The 27146-nt window shown below is 33.8% G+C and overlaps 1 protein-coding gene across 3 annotated transcripts in view; it reads left to right on the forward strand.

Moving 5' to 3' along the window:
- Positions 1 to 11212, forward strand: part of LOC120770289 (rhoGEF domain-containing protein gxcJ) — a 241333-nt gene extending 230121 nt beyond the window's left edge. The window contains exons 6-9 of one of the 3 annotated variants that reach the window (XR_005704921.1): positions 87 to 229; positions 394 to 610; positions 4881 to 5025; positions 7856 to 7945. Coding sequence is in view for 2 of the 3 variants with exons in the window: in XM_040097626.1 (XP_039953560.1) it covers positions 87 to 229; positions 394 to 610; positions 7856 to 10284 (2789 nt within the window). In the remaining variant the exon portion in view is untranslated. Of the gene's footprint in view, positions 1 to 86; positions 230 to 393; positions 611 to 3447; positions 3525 to 4880; positions 5026 to 7855 lie in introns of those variants that run through there. The other 2 variants (XM_040097627.1, XM_040097626.1) reach the window with 2 other exon arrangements.
- The last annotated feature ends 15934 nt before the right edge of the window (positions 11213 to 27146 follow it).

Here is a 27146-nt window from a genome sequence, read left to right on the forward strand (position 1 = left end):
GGTTATATAATATTTGCTCTTCATTAAATATTAAGCCTATTTATAACATCTCTAACTAATTATTTTCACTTGAATTATTTTCCTAGAACTCACCGTTTTGGGCGAACTCCGCCAAGAGGGTCTCCTCATGGAACACAATAAGCCACGCATGGTCTTCCTTTTCGACACGATGCTGATCATTACTAAGTCCAAAGAGGATAATCGTCTGCAATTCAAGAGTTACATACACGTAAGTTATATAACCATAAAGTCTACAAAGAAAACACGTGTCTTCGCCACACCATTTTCCATTTCGATAGTGGCATTTTTACTTTTACTATAAATTTCTATATTTGTTTTTGCACTCATTCATTTCCTTTCAACTGTTTTGCTTTCGTTTTTTCTCGCACACAGCAAAATAATCTAATGCTAAGCGAACATTTACCCGGCGAACCGACGAGCTTTTATGTAATACCCTACCATGAGCCGCGTAATCAAATCAAATTGACAGCCAAAAATCGTGACCAGAAACGTCTCTGGGCGCAACACATTAAAGGAGTCATACTCGAGAAATTCGACAACATACCAAATCGCGCCAAGGAGTTGGTCTACAAGTTGGGCGATGAGGAAGGTATGAAAATGCACACATAAAAACAAAAAATAAACACATACACATATGTACTTACACACACACACATTGCTTATGAGCTGCAGGCAGTTGGGCGGCAGTGCCATATACCCATACATGCATACGTAAATAACGGGAAGCGGTAGCCGCTGTTAACGCTCAAAACTGCTGAAATTATTTGTTTTTGGCGGCAACAACAGCAGTCGCTTGGTAGTTGGTCATGTTTAGTTCGCGCGCATTTCGATTTTTCAATAATTTTTTTGAAGCTGATTTTTTTTATAATTTTTTCACTTTTTTTATTTTTGTTTTCGATTTTTTTAATATATTTTTTCATAATTTAAAATATTTTTTTATTCCTTATAATTTTTAAAAATTTTAATTTATACCTTTTAATTTTTTCCGATCTTTTTAAATTTTTTTGTTATTTTTTTTATTTTTATATTTTTTTTTTATTTTTCACATATGTACATTTGTTTACATACACCTATTTCAGGTACACAAATTCATGCTTATTCCATTTGGCCATTTTGCTTACATAAGTAAGTTCCTATGGAATTCAACTTGCTTCAATTGTTTCGTTTCGTTTTCTTTTTCCAACTTCGTCATGTCGCCTGTCTACGCTCCGTTTTTTATTTCCTTTGGCTTTTCGCCTTTTTTAATTTTTTTATTTTTCTTGTTGATTTAAATTGAAAGTTTTTCCTTTCATTGTAACTTGTCGCGGCGTCAATGTGGCGCTTCTGTGCCTCACCATACGCCGCCGTGTAAAAGTTGAGGTGACAGTTATACAGCAAAAAAGGTAGAAACCAAGAAATATGTGTCGAGAAAGCAATTTATTTGAAGCATGTTAGTATGCAATTGTTTTAACCAAAGTGTAGTTACTCTTTTTATTTATTTCTATTTTATTTTTTTTTCTTTTGGTTTTATGTCGCTTTTTATTTTTTTCTGTTTGGTTTTTGTGCCACGAAGTGTGGTATGCACGAATATGTGAATAGGGAAATATTTGCGCTTAGGGAAATTCACAGATAATTGGCACATTTTGACTTGCCACACAAATGATTTATAGTTTTTGGCGTTGAGCGTGCGCAGTGTAGCCCTTTTTTTCGGTTAGCTATTTCTTATCGCTGTCAACGCTGAAAATTAATGCGCAAATCTAATACATACGAAATTTGTTTGTCCAAAATTGACATGCAACATATAATGCAAGCAATTAATTATTTGGAACAAGTCATGGGATAGTTCCTGGAATCAGTTTTGAGCTGTAGGTGTAAAGTTGACATGCTTTTGGAAATTATCTTCGGTTAAAACTTAACAGTGAATATTTTCACGATCTTTGTTTTTTTTTGTGATATAATTTTCAGTAAAAGAAAGTAAACAAGTAAGGAATGGCTAAGTTCGGGAGCAATTGAACTTTCTATATTGTTACAACTTGCAAGAATCAAAGGCAGGGATATACTTTAATGTATAAAACGTCAACCAGAGGATCGAAATCCAAACAATTTTATGTATACACACAAAATATACGATATATGGGAGTTGGGGTAATATCGACCCGATTTTATCTTTTTTTCTAGTATTGCATACTATTAACATGCCACATACAAAAAATGCTCTCTGGGTTTCATAAAGTACCTCACATACAATCACCAATCATATGGTTCTTCTGTTACTTTAAAGGCAGATATGTGATTTTAGGCTCGCCGGCTCCCATAAATCTCTCCCATGTCATCTAAGTGGAAAAATTTAATGTCTCTGGCGTATTAAGTTGTTGATTTATAGCACTTTTAGTAGCTTTTAACAGCAGCGTTGTTTGGGATGGGAGCGGGGAGGTTATCTTCCGATTTCAATCATTTTTACACAGTCAGTAGGGGTGCTTAACGAATTCATCCTGAGTGGATTTGGCTATTTTAGCTTTATTGTTAGTAACAGTGACAGAATCGTTGTTTGTTGGAAGCTCCCCAAAAGTGGCATATCCCTATTGTCATAAATTACAAGTTAGCGTATGATATTTTGTAACCGAATTTATCCATAATTTTAGTATCTGATGTATAGTACTTGCCATTGAAAGCAGACCCCCACCATAAAGCTACATTGTTTCACTACTTTTTTTATCCTAACCTGAAGCCCAAATATTTTATGTTATATTTTTTCTTATCCATTTGCTCGCTATTTCTATCTTATTATTGATTTGCCTGCAGGTTTGTGTCTTAAATCTTCCGTTTATTTTTTTCTTAACCCTTTGTCAAAACTTTTATAACAGCAAAACTTCTTGAATTTTTATTGAAATTATTAATCGCTAATTAATATAAAATGATAACTTTCGAGCCTCTTTATCTTCGGATAATATAAGGACTCTTTCTTGTACTATATTTAACTTGAAAATAAAGAGCTTTTTTACGTTGGACCCTTTTTTTGGAACAAAAACTGAAATTTCAGCCCGACGTTTTCAAAACAAAAATAAACTTGGAAGTTAATAGTCGCCCTATTATACATACAGATACCTAATTCAGTGTATATATTATATACAAAGTGTCAAAGTGTTCACTCACTATTCTTTCAAAAAACTCAAAACTTGAATTTCGAAAAATCGTTTTGTCAAAAATAAATTAAATAAAACGAAATTAAATCGTCTGTCTTAAACACATATCATAATTTAAACATTTTAAAATATAATTTCATTGATTTTCCCATATTTACCATTTATTTGTATTGTGTTCGTCCTTAACATAAGAAGTTAGCATAAAATGTAATCACTTAACATTATCCTGTATATAGTAACTAACATTTACCCATTTTTACGTTTTTACCCAAACAAGTTTTTTTGTTTCTCCCTCCTTTTACAGTGGAATAAGGGCGTTTAGCTTACATGGCACGCTTCTACAATAATAAAACAATAAAAACCTAAGTAATTATGCCACTTTGGAAAGATATAAAAAATTATTAAAAAATTAATAACATTTACACAAAAAAAAATAGTAAAAATTGAATAAAATTATTCAAAATTAAAAAAAATAATATAAATTAAGAAAACATTAAAGGGAATTTAATGAAAATAAAAAAAAGAATTATAAAAATGTTAAAAATAATAATAAAAGTTGAAAAAAATTGTAAAAATTAATAACAACTAAAAAATATGAAAATTAAAGAGAAATTAATCAAAATTAAGAAGACATTTATAAAAAATAATAATAATAACAAAAAAGTACAAAAATTATAGTGAAGTTATTTAAAATTGAAAAAAATATAATAATAAAATTAAAAAATAATAATAAAAGTTAAAAATAAATTTATAAAAATTAAGAAAAAATCAAAAAAAAGACTTAAAAAAAAATAATAATAATAACAAAAAAGTACAAAAATTATAGTGAAGTTATTTAAAATTGAAAGAAATATAATAATAAAATTAAAAAATAATAATAATAGTTAAAAATAAATTTATAAAAATTAAGAAAAAATCAAAAAAAAAAACTTAAAAGAATATAAAAATTACAGAAAAATAATAAAATTAAAAGAAAAAATTAAAAAAAAATTAAAAGGAAATTTATAAAAGTTAAGAAAAAATCAATAGCAAGAATTAACAAAATATTTAAAAAATGTAAGCAAAATAATTATTATTAAAAAAATTAATGACAAATTGAAATAATAATAAGATTTAAAACTCAAAGATTAAAAATTAAAAAGTAAAATTAATAGAATTTAAATAATATAATAATAGAGTTAAATAAAAATAAGATAAAATTTATAATTACAAAAATTATAAGAGTTTCAAATAAATTAAATAAAATTTTAAAAATATAATACTAAAATTAAAAAAATAATTAAATTAAAATGAAAATTATAATACAAAAATTTAGAAAAAATTAATAACAATAAAAAAACTTATAAAAATTAACAAGTATTTTATAAAAATTAAAAACAAATTCATTAAAATAAAAATTCATGGAAATAATGCAAAAATAATAAAAATTAAAAATAAGTTATTAAAATAAAATTATATAAATTAAAAAAATATGACAATAAAATAAAAAAATAATAAAAACTAAAAAGAAACTTACAAACATTAAGTAAAAATTAATAAAAATTGAGAACAAAGTGTTAGAAATTGAAAAAAAAAAATTCAATCAAACTTAAAACACTACCAAACTCCCAAAAGTTTTCAACAACTGCGAACAGCTAAACATATAGTTATAAACTGCGCTGCTTGTTCTGGCCAACGCTAATGCTTCCGTTTTCGTTTCCATTTCTACAAATATTTTTATTCCGCTTATTTAAATAGTAAAATTTTAGAACATGCGCACCACAGTAACTAACAATTTAACACGAAAGTTTAGAAACGTAGCAAAAATTTTGTTTATATCGTAACAAACAAACAAACAAAAATACTCGTTAAATCGGCCGTGAGAGGGTTAAACACGAAAGTAGTAAGTACACAAATTGAATCAATTAGCTTGTTGTTATTGGTGTTATTTATTGCTGTTGCTTGCTTAACTGTCACGTATATATACATACATACATATGTATACAAATATACTTACTGAGTTTTGTAGCGCACACTGCTACTAACAATCAGTCATCGCTTTCAAAACTAATCACCATAATTCACCACATCAAAGCACCATAAGTTGTAGCTGCGATTAATCATGAATTCATCTAGTGTTTTTTGCATTTGGTTTGCGTATAGTTTTATTGTTGAGAGAAGAGCGTACGCCGATTTAGTGTTGAAATTTAATGCATGTATCTTTGATATGTAAATTCGTACTTATTGCCGATGGGAAGCTGATTATTATACAAGTATTATTGGTTTTGTTGTGGAACGCTTTATAAAATAATTATTCGCTCTTTGCGAATTAATTAAGTAGTCTGTTTTTTACATTCGTTTTATTATCAACCAAAAAGTCTTAAGGGGATATTCTAGTTCAAGAATACAGGCAGAAATCAAAAAATAAAAAAATTAAAATTTACAAAAATGAACAGCTGATGAAGTTGGGCCACTGATAAATCGTGGGTATCCAAGCGGTGCTTTCTTGAATGAATCCTCCGATCCATCCTTTATTTCTAAGGTTAATAGTTAATAGGTTAATTTCATTCTGAAGACCCAATGCCATAATTAAGGAAATTATTATTGCAGGTTACACAATCATCCTGCTTAGAAAAAATATTTCAGACACAGTTTTTGGGGTAACTTTTTTTATCCATAAATTGTTTTTAGTATCTCTTGTAACATTCAAAAATATAAGTAATTATTTCGTGACTAATAATTAAAAAAAAAAAATCCTAATATTCCTGATCACCAGATTCTAGAATGAATGGTAATCTGTAGACACAGAGTCCGTTGTGTTTTGCGTGAATTATCTGCCTACGAAGGCCCAAACTCACGGTGCTTTCTGCCAGAAGCACGTAGATCAATACAGTGCGTTGATCAGCGCCTCAAAGCATGAGTGCATGACCCTGTACTGTACTTTGGTTCCAATTGGTAGGGTGGGACTCCCTAGCCGCCTTGGTCGGGTTCGAGACCGACCTTAGTTACATGTTCTTCAATAATAACGCGAAAACAGTTTGGGATATCAATGAATTTTTTTATTCCTCTGAAAGTACATACGATGCCATTATGTATGGAACTCAATTCCTTTCGCATGGCCACCACGCTTGCAAAAGTCCAGACGCTGAACCCAATTTTCGATGGTTTCCAAAGCATAAATCGGCCGATACTGCTGCAATTTAGCTTTCCGAGCGAAGTTCATCAATCGTCGCTGGCTTATTGGCGTAGACCATATACTTCACGTAGCTCTACAGGAAATAGTATAACGGCATCAAATCGCACGACCGAGGCGACCAATTGACGAGGCCATTTCGTTAGATAACACGTTCACCAAACATGGTTTTCAAATAATCGATTGTGACATTCGCTGTGTGGCTTGTGGTGCCGTTCTGTTGGAACCACAGAACCATATATTAACCAAGTCCACATCATCCAATTCGGGCCAGAAATATGCGGTTATCATAAATTCTGGTGGTCAACCGGATTCAGTTCTTGCGTCAATTCGACTTTTTAAAGATGTAGGCCAAAATCTTTTCGCAAAATTCGCCACAATAACGCCACAGAGATGCCCAACGCTTAAGAACGACGTGTGAGAGACTGAATTAAGTCTTCCTCAATTGATGCGCTAGCCGTACCAACATTCTCGACACCACAGACACTTCTTTGTCTCACTGACACGAAAACATTTTGTACTGTGCCTGTGGATTCAAATTTTTCCACTAATCGCTCAATTGTTCAGCTGACAAGACGATTATGACGACCATAAATTGGACTTAGCGCTCTTAAAGTTGAGGTCACTGTCTCCGAATTTCGGCAGTAAATTTTAATAATTTCGACTTGTTGTTGGATCGTATATCGTTCCATGATGAAATGACATGATGAGCGGGAAAAAATATGGCTTCGTTTGCTGTCCCTATCTGTCTCCTTTTGTTTGAAAACCTCGTTACTCAACTTTGGGATTTAAAAGCTGCCGGAAATGAAACAGAAAACTATGTAGAATAACGTTTCCTAAGCCGACCATCGAGGAACAACCTTTAGTGCTTTTATAGCATGAAGCTATAGCTTTACCCACGAATCATTTGATGAAGCTCAAGACTTATAAACACTTTTTTTTAGCCATAGTAGGGTTTTAAATGTCTTCGTGCCATATAAGGATCGTCATCCTACGTGAGTGGTGAACCCACTAAAACCCTCCTCTCTTCTACCATTGAATTTATCCTGTCCTGGGGCCGCTTTCGCATTACTTCAGGGCAAGTTTTCCAAGATGGACATATAGCAAGTCCGTTTCTACTCTCCCTGCGTGGGATATAAGTACCCAAAACTAAATCTACTAATTGAAAAAACACCACTTTACCATAAGGACTTATAAAATAGTAAAATTATCAACTCAGTTCCGGTAGTTACTGGGGTTACCATTATTGCCACTCATCTTTGTATATACATACATATGTAAATGAATCTCATCTACGCGTTTCACTGTTGACTTGTTTGCGTCTGTGCAGCGACAACACCACACACATATTAATTCGTCATTGCACAAAATCTAAAGCAAATTTCCATTGCTGCTGCAACAGCAAGCACAAAATGTTTGTGCCACATTTTTGTGTATGCCACACGGACTGCTTTTATAAATTCTATTATTTACAGCAACTTTTCACTTGAAATAACTAAAGAAAATAAGAAACTAAATGTGCTTACTTTCTTGCTTGCAGACCGCACACCGGACAAGAATACCTGGAAGTGGAGTCTGCACTCGACTTCGACAACGCCCGTTTACTTGGAGCGACGCAATCAGTACCGACGCAGCGAGATACGCAAATGTTCGAAATTCAAACGGAAGACCGTCACCAATTCCACATCCTTTGATAGCTTCAATGAACTCGCCGAAAACGCAGCACGTGAAATACCAACAACTACAACAACTGAAAATGAGTTAGCGGTAGCGAAAGAGGGCAAACCGCTGGCACGCACCAACAGCATCGATGATAACATGTTGCCTGCGTTGCATAAACTCGCCGCGGTCATTAAGAATAAAGGCAAAGCCGATGAGGCAAGCGCTGTGAAGTCTGATAACACGGATAGCGGCAGCGGCAAGGAGGTGAAACAAAATGCCACTGCGAAGGAGGAGCTGACCAGCTGCATAATGCGTGATCAACGACGCAGCGCATGCGCTTCGCCCAAGTCACCGCTGTTCGGTTTGAAGGCGCTGAAGGAGCGCAGCAAGTCGGTGCCGCGCATTAGTTTCCAGTGTGAAGATTTAGATGAGGAGAACGAGTCGCTGCACGGTAGCAATACGAATCTCGATGCGCGCAAATCCAAATCAAGCAAGTCAATTGAGGTGAAGCAATACAACCACAAGACGATACCCAAACGCATTGCCACGTTGAAGAAGCAACGCACTGGCAAAACAAAGGAAACCTCCAAGTTCTACATGGATTTGAGTGAATTCGATGATGCGCCCAAAACTGAGCTAAAGATAACCGAGTCGACAGAAAATCTATTAGAAGAGAAACAAGCGGTTGGCAACAGTAGCGCACAGAAAGATGCAAAGACGGTTACGCAGAATCTTGATAGCATACAAATGCAGCTGGAGAAGCAATGCGAGGAGCTGTTGACAACGTTGAAGAAGAAGGACGCAGATATAATATTGGATCTATTGAAACAGAATAAGGAGTTCGAGCGCATAGTGAAGAAGAAGCAGCAACGCAAACGCTCAGAGCAGGGTGGTAGCGGTGGTAGTGGCAGCGGTAGCGCGCCGGGCAGTCCTGAGTCGCCAGACTATCCGCTGCTCAATGAGTTGCCGCCGCGCCCGCCATCGCGCTCACCGCCGCCACTCGAATCTGAGTGTGAGCCAGCTGCTAACGATACGCGCCAAGCCACGCCAGACGAAGAAGACGATGTGGAGCCTATTTACGAGTCACTGCTGCGCAATGTACACGTGCCGTATAAATTCTCGCCGGTGCTAGGTCGTTCAGTATCAACGCAGCAGTGCAAGACACGCGAGCGCAAATCACCACCAACGCCGCGTCCAGAATCGGATTATGTCACACTAGTTTACTCGCCAGAAGGCGCGCTGCAAAAAGTTGGCAACGAAATGCTGGCAGAGCGTGCTAGCAGCGGTGAGGCGCAACTGCGTCGCGAACCAATTGAAGTGCCGCCGCTGGATCAACGCGACAGCTCTGGCTCTTCCACGTCTTCCTCGACCTGCACGCTTAAACGCGACAGTCAGAATACAGTCATCAATGTTGAGTGCGCTTCAGCTAGCAATATTTCAATGATCTCCAACAACACCAGCAATTCGCACAGTGAAGCTATCTACGCGCGCCCAATACCAAAGAATTTAATGAAGCGTTTATTTAGCACCAGCACACACACCGCCATCGGCATGGGCAGCAAATCGTCGCATGAGAATATATCCTCATCGCACAATTCTTTATTGCCGCGTGCGCGCAAATCCATCGATAATATCGCGCTCAGTTTTGGACGCTCCAACAAACCGCCTGAGCGACGCGTCTCCGACGTAACTGAAATGTGTCGTCAAAGCATACTGCACCGTCAGGGCAGTGAAGCGGTGGGCGAGCGCATGGCACACGTGGATTACGCCGATCCGCGTACACTCTTCACCGTCAATGTCAACACCAGCTCCGATGCATCGCTGCAACGCGATTCCGTCTTCTCGCTCACCTCCTCCAATGATAGCGTTTGCGACCAGAAGCGCGCCGCCAGCTCAACGCTAAGCAGCGATGCCAGCAACTCTGATTTCGTGTATGAAGACAACGTGGAGGCTTGTCTGGAGAATGACTTCCGTGACTCGGCCATTTATAGTGATGATAATGAGAAGCGCGCGGATTATGAGTCCAGCGACGGCATTAAGCGTCCGAGCAGTCCACCACCGCCACCTCCACCAGCGCGCAATCGCAGCAACCCCGAGGTGCCGCCCAAGCCAACTGGCATACCGCGCGTCAACATCAGTAAAGTGGCGTCGCCGCGCAAGGAATTGCCAGCGCCGTCACCCTTAATTGGCGCCGAGGCGCAATGCTTTGCTGGCAAGCCTGCGCATGTTGTCATCTGCCCGCCGCACATGAGCGCGGCGGCGTCGCGTAGTTGGGTGCTGCAGCAAATCGATAATTTTAATAAGTAAGGCGGCGCGGTGCGTGCGCTGTACTTACATTTTGTAGACTTGCGCGCTTTGTTTGCCATAAATAGTTGAACGACAGATTCTTAGTGCTTTACGCGCATGCACATATTTCACATACATACATACATAAATAACCATAGCACTTACATTTTTCCATACAAAAATATATCTACTTAAAATATTAAAATACAAAATTATATTTAATAACAAAAAATATTTTTACTTTGTTGACTGTTGAACGCCAATATGCTTACAGTATATTTCTAATGCCTACTTAATTATTATATATTAAAAAAAATATATTTTTATGAAAATTATATATTATATATTTACACTCGCTCGCATTTGTACATTTCGTATATTAAGTTATTTTAATGCAGACATTTAAGTATCTTATTTAACTTTAAGCAGCGGCTTTGCGGCGTCTATTGTGCATTAATATTCGGTAGAACATACATATATGTATATATATGTGTATGTATATTTATGCCATTTTAGATTTTTTGATTTTTCTGTTTCGTGTTTTTATGAAACACATAATTTTCCAGCGCTTTTTAGTGGAAAAAAATTAAAAATTATTAATTATTATTGTATTGAAACGAAAATTAAAAAAAAAATAAAACAAAAATTATATAAAAATAACAAAAAATCTATAAAAATAACTAGAAACATATATAAGATATCGAAATCGATCGCATCACGGTAGTCTGTCTGCCCACATTTAATGCAACGTTAGCGAAAAAATGTTTGGCGCGCACATTTTTACAGTATATACACGTACATATATGTATATGAACTACTCAATTTATTATGTAATATTTAAAATGTAATACGAAATGTCGATTATACTGAAGTTTATGCATTTTTAAGAAGTTTTGTAATTCCGATGAAACTTAAATATTTATAAACATATTTAGCGAATTGTTCAAAATGTGTTTTTTAATATTATATGTAAAAGGTTTACTAGAACTGAACATATTTGAAGCAATATGCAAATGCAAAAATGTTAACATACATATGCAGTTAAAGAATAAATCTACATATAAAAAAATTAAAGAAAATTAAAAAAATTAGCAAAATAAGAAAAATTAAAAGGAAAATATATAAAAATAAAAAATGCTAAAAAAAAATTAAAAAAAAAAAATTAAAAAAAAAATAATTTAAAAAAAAATTAAAAAAAATTTAAAAAAATTTAATAAAAAAAAAAAAATAACAAATTAAAAAAAAATTAAGAAAATTTAAAACTTTTCAAAAAACATTAAAAACAGTTAATTTTTTTTGCTTAATTTTTTAAAATTTTTTAAAATTTTCCTTAACTTTTAAAATTTTTCTTAAGTTTATAATTTTTTCCTAATTTTTTTAATTTTTTATTAATTTTTTTTTTTATTAATTAAGCAGAAATTAAACGAAATAAAAATTTCTTAAACTTCTTTTAATGAAAAAGAAATTAATTAAAGAAAATTTAAAAAAGTGAGAAAAAAAATAACAAATTAAAAGAAAATAAAGAAAAATAAAAGATGTTAAAAAAAATTATAATACTTAAAAACAAACTTTAAAAATAAGAGTTAAAAAGTTAAGAAAAGTTAAAACTTTTCAAAAATTAATAAACATATGTTATTTTTTCGATTTCTTAATTTTTCAATTTTTTCTTAGCTTTTTAAATTTTATTTTATTTTTAAAATTTTTCTTGGTTTTTAAAATTTTCTTTAATTTTTCTTAATTTTTAAAATGTTTCTTAATTTTTTTTTAATTAAGAAGAAAATTGTCTCAATTTTTTTTAATCGAGAAGAAATTTAAGCATATAAATAAGGAAAATTAAAACAATTAAGAAAACATTAACAAAAATTAAAAAAATTTAATTTTAATTTTTTTGTAGTATTCATATGTTTTCTTAATTATTTAACTTTCTGTAATTCTGTTTTTATATTCCTTACTTATTTGTAATTTCTTGTATTTTTACATATAAGAAAAATAACAAAAATAAGAAGAAACTATAAAAAAAAAGAAAAAAATTAAAAAAAATATTCAAAAATTTAAGAAAAAAATTTTAAAAGTTAAAGAAAACATTACTTACTTAATTACTTATTTTAATTTTTCTTAATTCTTTTATTTTATCTTAATTTTAAATTTTTTTATTTTGTTCTTCATTTTTTAATTTTCAAATAAAAAAAAAATTAAGGAAAATTAAAACAATTTAAAACAGTAATTAATGTTTTCTTAGTTTTTAACTTCTCTTTAATTTTTTTAATTTCCTACTCATTTATAGTTTTTCTTATTTTTTAGCTTTCTTATTACATATATGTACATATGTAAATAAGTAGGAAAATAAAGAAAAGTAAAAAAGTAAGAAAATATAAATTAAAAAATTTAATGTTTAACATTCTAACTAAGAATACAATTTAAAAATAGGGAAAATTAATTTTTCTTATGTGTAATGAAAGAAAAAATTTAAGAAAATTCGAAAAATTAAGAAAACATTAAAAAATTGAAAATATAAAGATATAAAGAGAAGAATTAACAATTGAGATTAAATAAAAAGACAAATGAGAAATAATTAAACAAAAGTTCCAATTCAAAAAAAAACCTTAAAAAATTAAAAGATATATAATATAAAAATGCCATACAATAAGGTTCACATTTCATTGCATTTGCATAGCTTCAAATGTGCGCTAAAATCAAATAAATGTTTATTAACATCCTCTGCTTATGCTATTAAATCAGAGAATGTTACTAACATATTCTGGTTAAGCGCACTGTTACACAGTTTTTATAGCACTGTATTTTAGCTTCCACTGTTAGCAAGGCTTGTGTCTCTGCTAAGTGCGTACGTTGTGTCTCCGCTAAGCGTATGTGAAACAGGGTGACACGTGTGAACAGAAACTTGTGCTGCAGCCACCTACTGGGCCGTTCTGGGTGCCTGGTGTAATGCGCCGCATTGAAATTTGGAATTTTTTGCGATTTCCACAGTGCGACCAGAGAAATTTCGCTGCGGCGGTACAGCACGCATGCTGGGTATGGGAAACAGCGATTTTGGGTTATTGCAGAGGCATTTTGGCGGAAATTAATGAAATTGAGCATAATAAAATAAAAATAACAACAAAATGCATTTTTTTTAAATGGTTATCTATAAAAAATAACAACAACAACTACATTTTTATGAAATGTATAAAATGTAATTATGGGAATGATTGGAAATTGTAACCATTGGAATAATTTGAACTAATTTTGGGATAAAGTTGTAAGTATGCACATTTTATTGATATTTGATGATATGTCTGAATGAAAGCTCAGGGAGTTAATAAGAAAATTGTTTATTACTCAAAGTTATTTCTGCTGAAAAAATTATTAATTATTCATGGGGCACTTATGATCATTTTTGTGCAGATTAAACCCTATCAGTGGTATGATTCGGTGGCTCTTGATCACGCTTCTGCTTCTGCCTTCGATAGAATGCTGCATTGATTTTGGAACTGTTTCTGAAAAAGATCATAAAACAAACGAGCGAGTACTACTTACACATCATTTTTCCAATACAACAAGTAACATTATTTTCTTTTTATATTATTATTTTTTCAAATTTTAATTCTATTAAATTTGCGTGACTTTCATTTACATTTTTGTTTGACATTATACTCGTACAAAGCCTTTCTCAAAATATTAATAAACTCCGATCTTTTTATAAACAAAAAATGTTGTTTTAGAATTATTTTGAGAATGGATGACAATACACAGAATATCCCTACCTAATTAGGTTCAAAATTTAATTGGCTTTTTCGCTTATTCAAATCAACTCTTGGGTCCGAAAAACATACGAATTTAATCTCTATGCACATATAAGTATTTAGTTATAATGGAAACTGGTTACTCAGAGTTTTCACATAATTATTATCTGGTCAACTGCGTAAGTATTCGACAATCTTCGACTTTTGTATCAAGATTGATTTTTATAACCACATTTATAAATAAAATCGTCAGTAAATCTTAAAACTTCCACACATTTCGGTTTATGCTGCTTTCTCTGTAAAGCATTTAATCGCCAGATTGTACCATAAGTCCTTGATTTTGAATGACAGGAATATCGATTAAAGCTCCGAAAGTGTTGTTTCCACATCATTGTCATTGTTGACTGTTCTTTACTGCCATTTTTGGTTAGATATGACCTCTTTTTCAGTTAAGATCATAAAAATAATTGTTTCGGAAGGAGCTTCATCCTGATTGATACCTATAACGAGTACATAAATATAAATAGATTAGAAATTAAGATAAGCACGTTGATATAAAATTATTTGTCAAAATATGAACATAGATTAGTGTTTTACCAAGACAAATTAGACCATATGGCGTAGGCAAATACTTGGTATAAAAACGAGAGAGCATTCAAGAAGATGTATTCATTCGCCATTCACTTTATGGAAGAACTTGCGGAAAGATCTTGGTTTGCGGTTACCGATCCGACTTTCACAAGAAAATTTTGTTCAGAGATGAAGCTGACTTTTGGTAGAAAATATTTGGTAAACATTTGGCTTATACCGACAAGCTACTGTTCAGAGGCCTTTACATGTTCCGAAAGTCACTTTTTGGTGTGCTTTATAAGCAGAAGGAATCATTGGTCTATATTTCTGCAAAAATGATTGAAGGACATTGAGTTGGACGATTTTTGATACGTGTCGTAATAGTTCTCTAATTGCAACTTCTCTTGCTTTTTTTGCCATTTTATGGTACACCGAATTGTTGAGTCAAGCGTACATTTTCTTAACATAATGTTCAAGTGCCAATAAGACAGAGAATCGCTCGAAGTAATTTATATATGTATTGCTACCGTTCAGGCAACTTTTGCTGAAGACCGCAATTTGTCGATTCCAAGGCGTTTTCAAGAATTGAGACTGTCTCAAACCACAACAAAAAACTTTTCAAGATCTATAAAATGCCTTTGCTTGATTAATAGGTTGACATTTTAAGTAACAAAACCATAATTTTTTTTAAAATAGTACAAAAAATTAAATGGAATTCGATACTAATGTAATATATATCTTTGACTTTCTGACTTAAAAGGCGTGAAAACAGTCTTGATACTTATTGGCTTCAACAATAAGGATTGGCACATCAAACAAACGAATTCAATTATTTAGTTTCAACAACCAAATTACACTGAACTTCTCACGTCAAAAATGTGAGACTTACACCACCCAGTTATCTAGATTTGAATCCCCATAATTTCTTTCAATGGCCAGCTAAAGAGCAACATTCGTATTAAAACCTCCGTCGAGTTGCTCGAGAATGAAACAAAAAGGTCGCAAATTATATGAAAACAAGAGAAAACGTTAACTTCCGCTGCACCGAAGCTAATATACCCTTCACAGGTGCATTTATTTTAGTAAGTATGTGTTCAGTTTGTATGGAAGCTATGTGTTATAGTAATCCGATCTGAACAATTTATTCGAAGATTATATTATTACCATAAGCAGCACTCGATGTCAAATTTCGTGAAGATATATTGTCAAATGAGGAAGTTTCCCATGCAAGCATTTGATTCTGATAATTCAAATTGTATGGCAGCTATATGCTATAGTTAAACGATCTGTATATAAATGATCAGCGCACAGTGTTTGGTGTTGTATGAAATCAGCGGCCAAAAATACTTCCACTGCCTATAGGTGGAAAAGTGTAATTTTTGCCTGAGCCTTTTAAAGTCATAATAAGTAATAAATAATTATATTAAAAGAAATAAACCGCTCCAAAGCCCTCTCCTCTCCTAGAGACTTTATTCCTTGACTGCAGCTTCTTCTGAGAGGTTCAATTGAAACTAGTGCATATTGAACACTATCGGGAGCGTGAATTAAAACAACAAGGACTAACGCAGGAAGATAATACCAGGTATACTTTGATGTTAGCTCCCTTGCAGTATCTAGCGTGAATTTCCAACATTTTTCCACATTTATTTTGTACCCTAATGATAAGGCTTGTAATAATGTTGCACGATTTTCAATCAATTGCTTTTTTCTATTCCCGTTATTTCAGCAGATGTGTGGGCATCGTTGAAAAATTTTCTAGCAGTGTTTGCATAGTTTGAAGATCCACTTCCACCTGTTTATAGTTTGTAGACTATAAGATCGATTTACGAAATTCGCAATGAATATTTTTTTCCTTCTGAGCAGTCGTTCTTTATCTTCTAAACCCCTTATTTGCTATTATCTGATATGAAGTCTATAAGAAACGGGAAGAAAATATTAAAAAAATCGAATGTAGGGATGTGATGTCTCAATCCAAATTCGTAGAGATCTGTGCGAACTTCTTTTTTAAAGCATTTGTCAATATCGTTCATATCCATAGATATGGCCTGGCATATGTAGCATTTTACAGATGAGGTTTCAGGTAAGGCTTTGCACTTTTTGCTATCCACCTTTGTAAGTTGAAAAATGTGTGCGATATAGAAGTTACGATTGGTAGCTGTTTTGAATTCAGTGGTACTCAACTGTTGAATTTTGATTTAAAATATAATTCTTCATCTCGGGTTAATTAAACTGATTCTTTTTGAAACTGAATTCGAACAGAACGGCAATAGCGTGTAGCTTAGTTTGTGCTCTTCATTATTTTGTGAATTGTCAGTTGTAGAGGGACATATATGACGTGACAAATAAATTACTGTCTTCCAAATTATTAATTTAAAATTTCTGCTTATATTCGCTATGCCCAGAACTGCTATAAAAGCCTCATTTTCTTATTAATGTTAGGTAATTAGAGGACTCATTGTGTTCGCTTTGCGACTCTAAAATTCATGACGCAGTGTAGTCCAATAATTTTTGTAGCCCAACTTTAGCGTCAGATTCTGAAACTTTTATTTGAGTCAACTTCTCTATTTATCCTTTAAAATATTGTCATAGCAAGGTAAAAAGTTAGTATCAAGTTTTTTGTTAAGGGGTCAGTAGGGTAATCTGGCCGGTTTTTTTGACAGTTTTTTTCATAGAAATTTTTATTCTATAATATAACTTTTTTCACATATCATGAGGTATATCGTGGAGTGTATAAACACATTTATTCGGAATTTTTTGATGACATCTGTCGGAGAAATAGCTGTGTGAATGAGATTTAAGTTATTTTCATTTAATTTGGCGTTGTTATTTTTTTTGTGTTGCACTAGATTGGGAGTTTATACTGTCATAATTGCCGGTTGATCTTCTAATTCTAACTATGCGTTGTTAGGGGGATTGCGGGCTGTTGTACAGACTATTTCTTATGAAGTTTTTTCACTGCATCATCTGAAACACAAAAACCCAATTTATTTTTAAAATGTACGTGGATGGTTTTCGTCCCTACTAGAATCATGAAAAAATGTTGATAAATAAAAAAGTAATTCACGTTTTTTTTTAATTTTCCCCATATTTTTTTACATAAATTTTGTCAATAAATTATAAAAAAATATAGGGACGATTGCCAGGCGTTTTGTGAACTAAAAAATTAAGCAAATCGGTTGAGTAGTTCGACCGGAATCATGTCCGCCAGTTTAAAAAAGTGTTTTTTGAGAAAAACGCGTTTAAAGTTTGAAGTGTGCACTCCGAGCGCTCCGAACATTGAGCGGTATTATTATTTTTGGGCCTTTTTCGAAACCTTCCAATGGTAAAGTGGGTTTCTACATCAATTCTAAGGGTATAAGGGAACAGAAACTGCAAAAGAAATTTTTTTTTTTTTTGAAAACAGATTACCCTACTGACCCCTTAATGAAACTTCTAACGGTGTTAAGTGATATTACTTCACACATTTTCTAAACACCACAATTCCAAACATTGTAAATTTCCAACTTTTTTTTTATTTTTGGCCTAAGACTGTGCAGCGTGACGAACTGAGTGGATTTAGCCATGCCCATCTGTCTATCCGTCGATCTGAAATTTGCTCTTCTATTCAAGAAGCTGCTCATTTGTCGTGATTGCAGACATCGTACCACTATAGCATATATCTGCCATATAAACTGAACGTTATGTGTGGTAAACTTTTTTATTTGACACGATATCTTCACGAAATTCGACATGGGACAATGATGCAATCTTCGGAGGCATTGTACAGATCGGATCACTATAGCTTATAGCCGCCATACAAACTAAACGATCGAAATCAAGATTTTGTATGAAAAACTTTGGTCATTCGAGGAGATATCCTCACGAAAATTGGCATGAGTTCTTGTCCAAGGCAACAATGTAATCTCAGAAGAACTGCTACACAAACTGGCCGAGCAAATGAAGTTTTTGTATAGAATCTTTTGCATTGTGAAGGGTATCTCATGTCTATTTTTTCAAAATTATTCAATCGCATACCGACTGAAGATGAGCACCCTGTATATGGTACAGTATATTACAAATAAAATTCGGCTAATCTTCGAAAAGCGTTTGGCTGCATATTTTTCAAGTTCCTCAGTGGCAATTAAGCGATTTCCATAACTTCCTGTTTTTGATTAGTGGCGCCACAAAGCTTACAGCATTACATAGGCGCTTAAATGCCACTGACGTCAAATAAAACTAAAATCAGTAACAAGAAATGTTTCAAAATTCGAAATATGTTGTTGTTGCTATTGTGCACTCGAAGGCAGCTCGAAGCGGCGCCGGTTTTCGTGCAGATGCATCCGTTGTTGGTGCTGATGTTGGCGCTGCCACCGATTATTGTGGCGACATCGAGCATTTAACAAAGTAAACATAAGCTTGATAAAAAAAAAACAATAACAACAAAAAATGTTAAACAAAATGTGAAATTATATTAAAAAAAAAACTAAAAAAAAATGAAATGAATGGAGATGCCATGCACGTCATAGCGCACAGCCAGCATAGCAATCGTCGCCTTTAGCGCTTGCTTGTGTTGTTTCAGCTTTATTGTTGCTGCTGTTGTTGCTGTTGTTTGCACTTCTTCTTGCTATTTGCTGTGAATGTTTTTCGTTAAAATTTTGTTGTTGTTTGTTTAGTATTTTTTCGGCTGCCAACTGATCGCTTACATTTAGTGAAAATTTGCATTGCCATTTGTATGTGTTTGTGTGTGTGTGAGTGCACATGACTGCAAATCAAATATTGATTACATATTGAGCGTGGAGAATTGGTCATAATTTGCACTTTACATTCGTTCGAATTGATAAATTGACATTTCCAGTAAATCGTTGTTGATTTAATTAAAACGGACGATTGCTTGTCGAACGTTAAGGCAAATATTTAAAAGTCTTCAATTAAGAAATTAAGATGGGAAAAAATAAATATGCAAACATACACATACATACAGTTGCTGGGCATGCACGAGTTCAAGCACAAATTTATATGTGTGTGCAGAAAAATAATATTTGACAGATAATCAGAGACAGTTGATGGCAAGAAAGCGGGAGATGGCCAAAATCATCGAACCACATGTGGAGTTGTTGTTGTAATGTTAACTATACACATGTACGAGGGTTGTTCGATGAGAATGTGGACTAACGGGAGGTTATTTTATATTCAGATACTTTCATTTTTAGGGGCCTAAGTGGAGTCACAGGCATAAGAAGTGAGCTTAAGACGGCGTAGCCTTTAGAAAAAAAGGTGTAACTTCGTAATTGAGCTTACAAAAAATTTTCATATTGAACATTTTATACAAAATGGTGCCTACTGGGCCAATCTTGGCAGATGCCATTTGAAATAAGGTCTTCTAGTGAAGTAAGTGTGTTTGTAGTTGCATATACATTGTGACAAAATTGTACACGAAATTTGTAAATAAAATGCAAAAAATTTAATTATTCATTAAAATTCATTTGGTCGCTTTCAAAGTAATCCCCACAAGATGTAATACACTTATGCCAACGATGTTTCGAGTTTTCGGAACTCTTTTCATAAGCACTTTTTGGGTTGTCCTTCAGCTCCTTCAGCGAATTTTGTTTTATCTCTTCGATCGTCTGAAAACGAGTTTCTCGGGGAGGCAATTCCAGTTTGTGGAACAAGAAAAAATCACATAGAACCAAATATGATGAATACGGTAGTTGATCGATGGTATTGATTGAGTTTTTTTGATTTAAGTTCGGTCACAATAGTGTCTCGATGCGATGATGCATTATCATCGTGGAAAATCCATGATTTGTCCTTCCATAATTCTGTCCCTCTGGAACCAATTCATGATGCACTACATCACGAATATCAAAAAAACAATGAGCATCACCTATATTTTTAAGCGGTTTTGGTGTGGTTTCTTTGGTTTTCGTCTCGTTTTTTTCCCTCCATTCCGATAATTGTTGACTTGTTTGAATGTCAAACTCATAAATCCATGTCTCATCGGTTGTTATAGTCCCCATGAATGTGGGATTGGAATTCGTATCATCAAGAATGTCCAAAGACACTTGTTTACGGTACTCTTTGCGTAGAAAAATAATCTTTATCGGGACAAGTCGAGCAAGAACGCGTTTCATACTCAAAATATTCACCATAATTATTCGGACCTACTCGCGAGAGATATTGAGCCATCTTGCCATCTTTCAAGCACCATATCCATCACTTTTATAATATTTTCAGCAGTTGTAGAGGTCGTCATGCAATGATTCCGCACACGAAATTTGGTTCGAAATACAAAATTTGACACACATTTATTTTTATACATTGTAAAAATCGCAACGCACTCCTGAGATGTACCCTTAAGTCGGTACAAGAGAGTGTGATCAGCTGCTTTAAACAAACTGGTTGACAGATCGCGCTGATATTTGGCATAGTAATTAAGGGCAATCCTACCAACTTGACAAAATACACTTTTTTGAAATATCATTTACTTGGGGAATTTAATTATAATCTCCGGACGCATTTTCATCCCAATGCATGTCCTTGATTGGAAAACATTTTTATTACATGCGATATCTTCACTAAATTTGGCAACGATTATTGTCCAATACAATGTACAATCCTCAAACGAATTGTTCCGATTGGAGCACTCTAGTATATAGTTGAAGTATAAACTAACCTATCGAAATCATCTTCGATGAAGCAGAAGTTAACTTGTTTTCGGGTTTTTGCTTCAGTTCTAATATATTCAGAGATATACAAGGTTTGTCTGGAAAGTAATAGGACTGAGTCAATTTAAAAAAGTGTATTGAACCAATCATTACAATTCTTTAAAAACCTTCCAAAAAGGCTCCTTCTTCGTCGATGCAGCCCTGCCAGCGCGATTTCTACGCCCTGCGAGCCGAGATCGAGTGATTTTAGAAAAATATTATTTTTTATTTCAGTATTTTACATCATTGTAAACCCTTAAATTTAAGTATAGCTGATACTGCAGATTTTTTAATTCACAAAAATGGCCAGTTTTAGGCTGTCACACTACGTGAGCGAACAACATGAAGAACTGACCCTGTTAACTGCCTATGCCTATGTTGATTAATTCGACTACATATGCTGTTTTCGAAAAAAAGCATAAATATCTCGGAAAAGTGGTGCGAAATTTAACAGACAGCATAGTATTCAAAAGACTAATTTCCCTCTTCAAATCTTTTCATTAAAATATCACCAACACTTATTAATCTCCCCTCGTTTACACTCATTCGTTTTTCTTTTCACCACTTTTGATTGGCAGCTTGCCGTCTCAGTTCGACAATTGACAATTTTGGTGGCGTCTTGAGTAATCGCTGAAGCGCCATTGAGCTGGTTTTTGCTCAACAGGCGTGTATGCACTAATGAATTTATAAATGAATACGAGCAAGCGCATGTCTCGAACTTAAAGCAAATTATTTATGTATGTGTGTATGAAAAGCATATGTTGACAGGCCAATTTTGGCTTGCGAAATTTACGTAAAATAACCAAAATTAAATAACTACAAAATAAATGTAACCGACTTTTAAAAAGGGAATACACACCGCATTGTTGTTGTTGTTTCTCTTTGTTTACACGAGCTTAGACTGGTTTAATGAGAAAGTATAAATGCTAATAGACAAATTATAAGCTTCACATCGCCTTAGCGCCTTAACGAGCCATGGCGTATAAGCAACTTTTTTCGTTTTTTGTTGTTTTTTTGTTTGAGTGCGCCGACAAACCATTTGGGTTGGGCCTCAATATACTCTGATGCATTACACAAGTTGATTATTAAAGTTGTTATGTTTTTTTTTATCGAAGATTACTAAAACTGTAACAGTATTTAAATGATATAATTTTCGTCAGACAAATCGGGTCAACTTGTGGGTGGGCAGATTCATAAAATATTTATGCAATCTATGTCTCAATGTCTTCACCACATAATTTTGTAAAATTTTCTAAACAAATCATTTAATTCAAATACTTAGGTTAACAAAAAATTATAATAAAAAAACGATACAAATATAGTCAAGCTACTGACACCAATTGTAGGCGGGAAACTTTCAAGGAAACAAAACTTAGAAACAAGCCTAAGGAAAGCAGCTACAATACTTTACACTTGTAAAAAAAGTGGTGTGGGCCAAATGGGAATCAAGGCTTCGGGGAGCTGATTGGTTCTACACCGCAGTGGTAAAGCCGATTATGACTTACGGTACATTGGTAATGTCGACAGTAATTGAAAACAAGAAAAAACGTTAACTTCGGCTGCACCGAAGCTAATATACCCTTCACAGATTACATTGGTGCCTTAGAAAATAATTTATACCAAATTTCGTAAATCTTGTCAAATGCAAAAGTTTTCCATACCAGCATTTGATTCCGATCATTCAGTTTGTATGGCAGCTATATGCTACAGTAAGCCGATCTGAACAATTTCTTCAAATATGACATTATTTTTACAAACAATAACTCATACCAAATTTGGTGAATATACATTGTCAAATGTGAAAGTTTTCCATACAAGAACTTGATTCCGATCGTTCAGTTTATATGGCAGCTATATGTTATAGTGGTCCGATATCGGCCGTTCCGACAAATGAGCAGCTTCTTGAAGAGAAAATGACGTTTGCAAAATTTCAAAAGGATATCTTAAAAACTGAGGGACTAGTTCGTATATATACAGACAGACGGACGGACAGACAGACAGACGGACATGGCTAAATCGACTCAGCTCAACATACTGATCATTTATATACATACTTTATGGGGTCTCCGACGCTTCCTTCTGGGTGTTACAAACTTCGTGACAAACTTAATATACCCTGTTCAGGGTATAAAAAGAAATATGCGGTAAGGGATATGAAAAGCACATAGCACCAAGTAGCTAGTATATGAAAGACTTAGACTTAGATTAACGCCAAGACATGTTCTGTAAGCAGCTGGCAGGGAAGTCAGCTCTTGGACTTCCGAAATCAATCATTATTCTAAGTAATAAGGGCCAGTCTAAGATACTTAGTAAGTTTCCAATACCACGGATTTTCGAAATCCTTCGTTTCTCAAAATTGGTCTCCCAGAGAAGAGTGGAATAGAGGTGAAGAGGAAAGGAACATAGGGCTAAGTATCTTTAAAGGGTCAAATGATCGACTAGGAAGATGTGTCTTCTCAGCAAAATGAGATACCAGAATCACCTTTCGACTATTGGACTACTGCAGTGTCTTCCAAGTGGAGATTAAATCAATTATCGAAAATCTTCTTGTTCCAACAAATAGTGATGGACGCCACAAGAAATATATATTCAGATAGCCAAACTGCTTTGAAATTGCTAAAGCTCTTAGAATTTGTTGAACTAGCCAGAGCAGGCATCATACTACAATAACACTCCGATAAAGAGAGTATATGTATATGTATAAGTCTCTGGCTATTTCTAGACTACTTTTCCTTATAGGCGAATCCAAAAGTCTTTGATAAAATCAGCGTTTATCTAGTTATCATTATGTTGGGTACAGAGTGCAAAATCCTTCGCTCAAGTCTTTTAGAATTGTGTCTCAAAGACTTGTGTAAAATTTCATGAAGATCTGTTGAGTATTTCTCGAGAAATATTACCCATCGACTTCAAAATCACAGTTTTGAGAAAAAAGAGTTTAAAGACGGCGCACTCGATCGCACAAGTTCTCAAGGCTGTATCTCCAAAACTATTACTTGGATCAACTTGAAAATTTAGGAAAATTTCCTTGAGGTTTAAAAATCCATGTAATCTCTTAAATGTTGTCTATTCTTTTGTGCTCTCAATTAGTCCACCAAAAATAGCACAACAGGTAATCGTAACGAGAAAGATGAAAAGAACACAGAAGGTTTTAACGGGTCATAACACTCTGCGCAAGAATGTGAGGGAACCTGGCTTCGACAGCACTGACAGATATTCACCTTGTATCTTTTTCGATATAAGTCATGATATTTTGTGCTATCATATACAACTTCTATAGAGGATAATATAGGGTGTAGTAGGCAGAAATTCATAAACGTGTTTGCGGTGTGTTTCTAAGACAGTTTTTTTGGTTTGGTTTTTTTGGACCGTCTTCAGCAAGCAATTACTCAGAAGGGATCAGCTTTGGCTAATACAAGAGAGACATCAGCATAATGCGAGGTGACACATATCAACAGTGTCAGAGTTAATCTGATAAACATAAAATTACGTTATCTTTGTGTCCTGGCTATATATGAAAAATTGGCTAAGAGAGAATCATAAGTGAAGAGGAGACTAATCAATTTCCAGTCACTCAGTTTTTTTAAAACCGTGTCGCGACAACATCTGTAAAACAATGCTTTACGACTACCAGGATGTCATGAAACGTATTATTACTGGCGATGTGTCTTGGATCTATGCTTACTACCTGGAAACGTAGGGTCAATCGGCCGAATATCAAATCAGGTCAAAATCAAGATTATGTTGACAGTTTTCTTTGATTATCGAGATGCAGATGCCTGAATTCCTTCAGACCGGCCAGACTTTCAACAAGGAATGCTATTTGAGTGTTATGCGTTATTTGCGCGAAGCTTTCGTAAAAAGATGTCGAAATTATAGGCCGACAAATCTTAGTTGTTGAACCAAGATAATGCGCCGCATACTGCATTGATTGATTTTTAGTAAGATTTTCGCCAATTTTTCAACCAATATCGTGTCGCAGCCACCGTATTCGCCTGATTTAGCTCCGTGTGACTTCTGGATATTCAGCAAACTCAAATGACCGCTCCGGGGAGACCGTTTTGTATCAATTGAAGACATTGAACGTGCATCGCTATGCGCACTGAAGGCTTTTTCCGGAAATTGACTTTAACATCTGTTTCGAAGATTGGAAAAAAACTTTGGCACAACTGTATTAGGGCCAAGAGGACAGACATATATTTTATAGCATAAATTAATAATTTTAAAATTATGATCCAAGTCTTACTATTTTTTGCCCATAGTAGTATATCTCATTGCCATTGAACTGAGGCAACTGTTGCGATTTCGATGGACAAAATTTCACTTTCATTTGCAGTAAATATCAATAATATATAGATACAAAATAAATGCATGTGTATGTATGTGTATATGGTATATATGAGGTAAATATGAGCTTTCGACACCAGCAATATTTATGCCATTGACATTGTCATTTGAATCAAATTTGTGTAACTCTACCCTTTTTGGTTTCGTTCGCCACATTTGCCGGTTCATGGCAATAAATGATATTTTATTTATGTATAGCAATGTGCAACAAAAACAAAAGAAAAAACATAATTTTGGCGCATGGTCACAAAGGCGCTTGGCCGCCACGGAAGAGTGGGCGGTGTGCCCATAAAGTGAAAAAATAGTTCGGGCACAGTTATGTATGTATGTATCTAAGTGTGTGTGTGTATGTGTGAGTGCACTTGCAGTCGTAAATAGAAGCAAGCCCAAAACGACCTCTTGACAGCTCGCACCACAGCTGCATTCAAGCGCAGCGTGGGCGTTAAACGATCGAACAAAAACAAAACCAAAGCAACTCATAAATGTTATTACATGAACGTATGGCACATACATATGTACACTGTTGGCAAATTGCTCCAAATGACAATTCCTTTTCTTCGCCAGCATTTATCGCATTTTAACTGCTTGCGAGTTCATTTATCATTTCGGATGAGTGTATTTGTTGCCGCAAACGGATTTGCAAATTGCAATTGCCAGCGGCAAGCGGCAAGTGGCAAGCGGTGACAAGTGTATACAGCTTCTTGCATATGTTAGTATATAAACACATGTATGTATATATTAAATATATGTGTATATATATACTAATGTAAGTAAAATGTCCGATTTGCCTTATGATTGCCTTGCTACACACCAAAGTATTGATAAAGGTTTAGCAAATGGTTAAATCGAATTATTTTGGAACTCTGAAAGCAAACTGTGAATAATTTAAGTGTAACTCAATTAATCACTTTTACTATGTTTACCGGGCAAGTTGTTAAAAATATTTTACCATTTTTATCTTTGAATATCGAAAAAAAGTCAAATTATGGTAAAATGGCATACATTTAAATACAAACTTCGTGGCAAGCTTAATATACTCTCTTTAGGACATAAAAACATAAATTAGTTTATTTTTACACAGCCCTCACTTACACAGAACATATTAAGACGTGAAGGTTTCATTTACATAGCTTAAGGGGGAGCCTGCTTAAGAGGCTTAAAAAAATCGATTTTTTTGAGAATTTTTTTGGGAAGGAAAGGAAAGGGTTTATAAGTATAAATTTAAACATCATTTACAAATTTTTTGGATACGAAATCTTTGATATTCTGCTTTTGGGAAGCAGCTGCCCGATGCATCTCGCGTGAGCATTTGTCGGACGACGGGCAGGATGCAGGTCCCAATTTATATCAGAAACAAAAAAATCGAAGAGATTCCTTTTTTTTAATAATTTATCTTCTAGTTAAACTAAAAAAATTCTAAAAAAAAAAGTTTAAAATTTTACATTTATTTTTTTAAAATTGAAAAAAGTGGTTTTTCACCAAAAAAAATTTCACTTTATGTTGTTTAAAAATATGTTCAATATTGATAATTTAATGCCAAAGATGA

This window comes from Bactrocera tryoni, chromosome 3 (assembly GCF_016617805.1).
Source record: "Bactrocera tryoni isolate S06 chromosome 3, CSIRO_BtryS06_freeze2, whole genome shotgun sequence".
Classification (NCBI taxonomy): domain Eukaryota; kingdom Metazoa; phylum Arthropoda; class Insecta; order Diptera; family Tephritidae; genus Bactrocera; species Bactrocera tryoni.